General features: G+C 42.5%; 1 protein-coding gene across 1 annotated transcript in view; it reads left to right on the top strand.

Annotated features, from left to right (window-relative positions):
- diaph1 (diaphanous related formin 1) overlaps nucleotides 1-979 on the top strand; it is a 108,990-nt gene that overhangs the window by 86,169 nt on the left and 21,842 nt on the right. Inside the window, exon 24 of the mRNA XM_016443225.1 lies at nucleotides 786-927. Coding sequence (XP_016298711.1) covers nucleotides 786-927 — 142 coding nt within the window. The remainder of the gene's footprint in view (nucleotides 1-785; nucleotides 928-979) is intronic.

Genomic DNA, 979 nt, shown 5'->3' on the forward strand with positions numbered 1-979 from the left:
GTCGAACACACCTAATGCCGTCTGCTGGACTAAGCGCGCTCATTCTTGCGTGTACATATATTTTTATTTTCACCACCTGCAAACTCACAAGGAGCTCATAAAAGGCACTTTACCTCATCGTTGCTCCACGTTTGCCCTCTGCTCATTTTGTTTTGGTTACACCGCGTCGTCAAATCATGTCGCATAGCGTCGCATCTTGTCATTACTTCCTGTTTTTGGTTCATTTAGAAGTATTTGGTCTGTGTTACGTTCATATATCTTTCGAACCGCACCAGAGTTCGTTTGGAAGCGGACCGAGACCCATCTTTTCAGCGGTCTCTGTCTGCTTGTTTGGTGCGCACCAGGGTTCGAATGGCAGCATTCACACATGCTCAAATGAACCGCACTAACAGAGCAATCGCACCAGGGTTCGTTTTAATCGAACCAAACATGTAAAAGCGTCTGCCGTTTGACTCGGAGTCGAGCGGATAAACGTCCGTGTTGCGTGCTGATTCCTTCCGCTTTTGGCGGAAACATTATAAATAAACATTATATCGACCATTTATCAAACTCTTTATATCGGTTTATCGAGGAAAAATTATATCGTGATAATTATCGTTTTATGGCCCAGCCCTAATTCTCTGTATAATAAAGGGATCTGAGACTCCATGTCAAAAACAAACACACTTATCTTATCTGTTCATTATAATGCTCTATAAACTTTATTCTCCTTCAGCTGAACAAACACAAAATGTAAATCAGAGATTTTGAGGTCACAACTTAACTTGTGTGTGTTTGTTTTACAGCAAGCGGCGAAAGAGAACCAGAAACGGAAAGAATCAGAGGAGAAGATTCGTCGAGCTAAACTGGCGCGAGAGAAAGCAGAAAAAGAGAAGGAGGAGAAACAGAAGAGAATGAACGCTGGACAGGTTCCCAACATCAATGATGGTAAAGATTCACATTGTGTGTGTGTGTGTGTATGTGTGTGTGTGTGTGTGTG

Source organism: Sinocyclocheilus anshuiensis, unplaced genomic scaffold (genome assembly GCF_001515605.1).
Source record: "Sinocyclocheilus anshuiensis isolate Anshui unplaced genomic scaffold, SAMN03320099.WGS_v1.1 scaffold1008, whole genome shotgun sequence".
NCBI lineage: Eukaryota > Metazoa > Chordata > Actinopteri > Cypriniformes > Cyprinidae > Sinocyclocheilus > Sinocyclocheilus anshuiensis.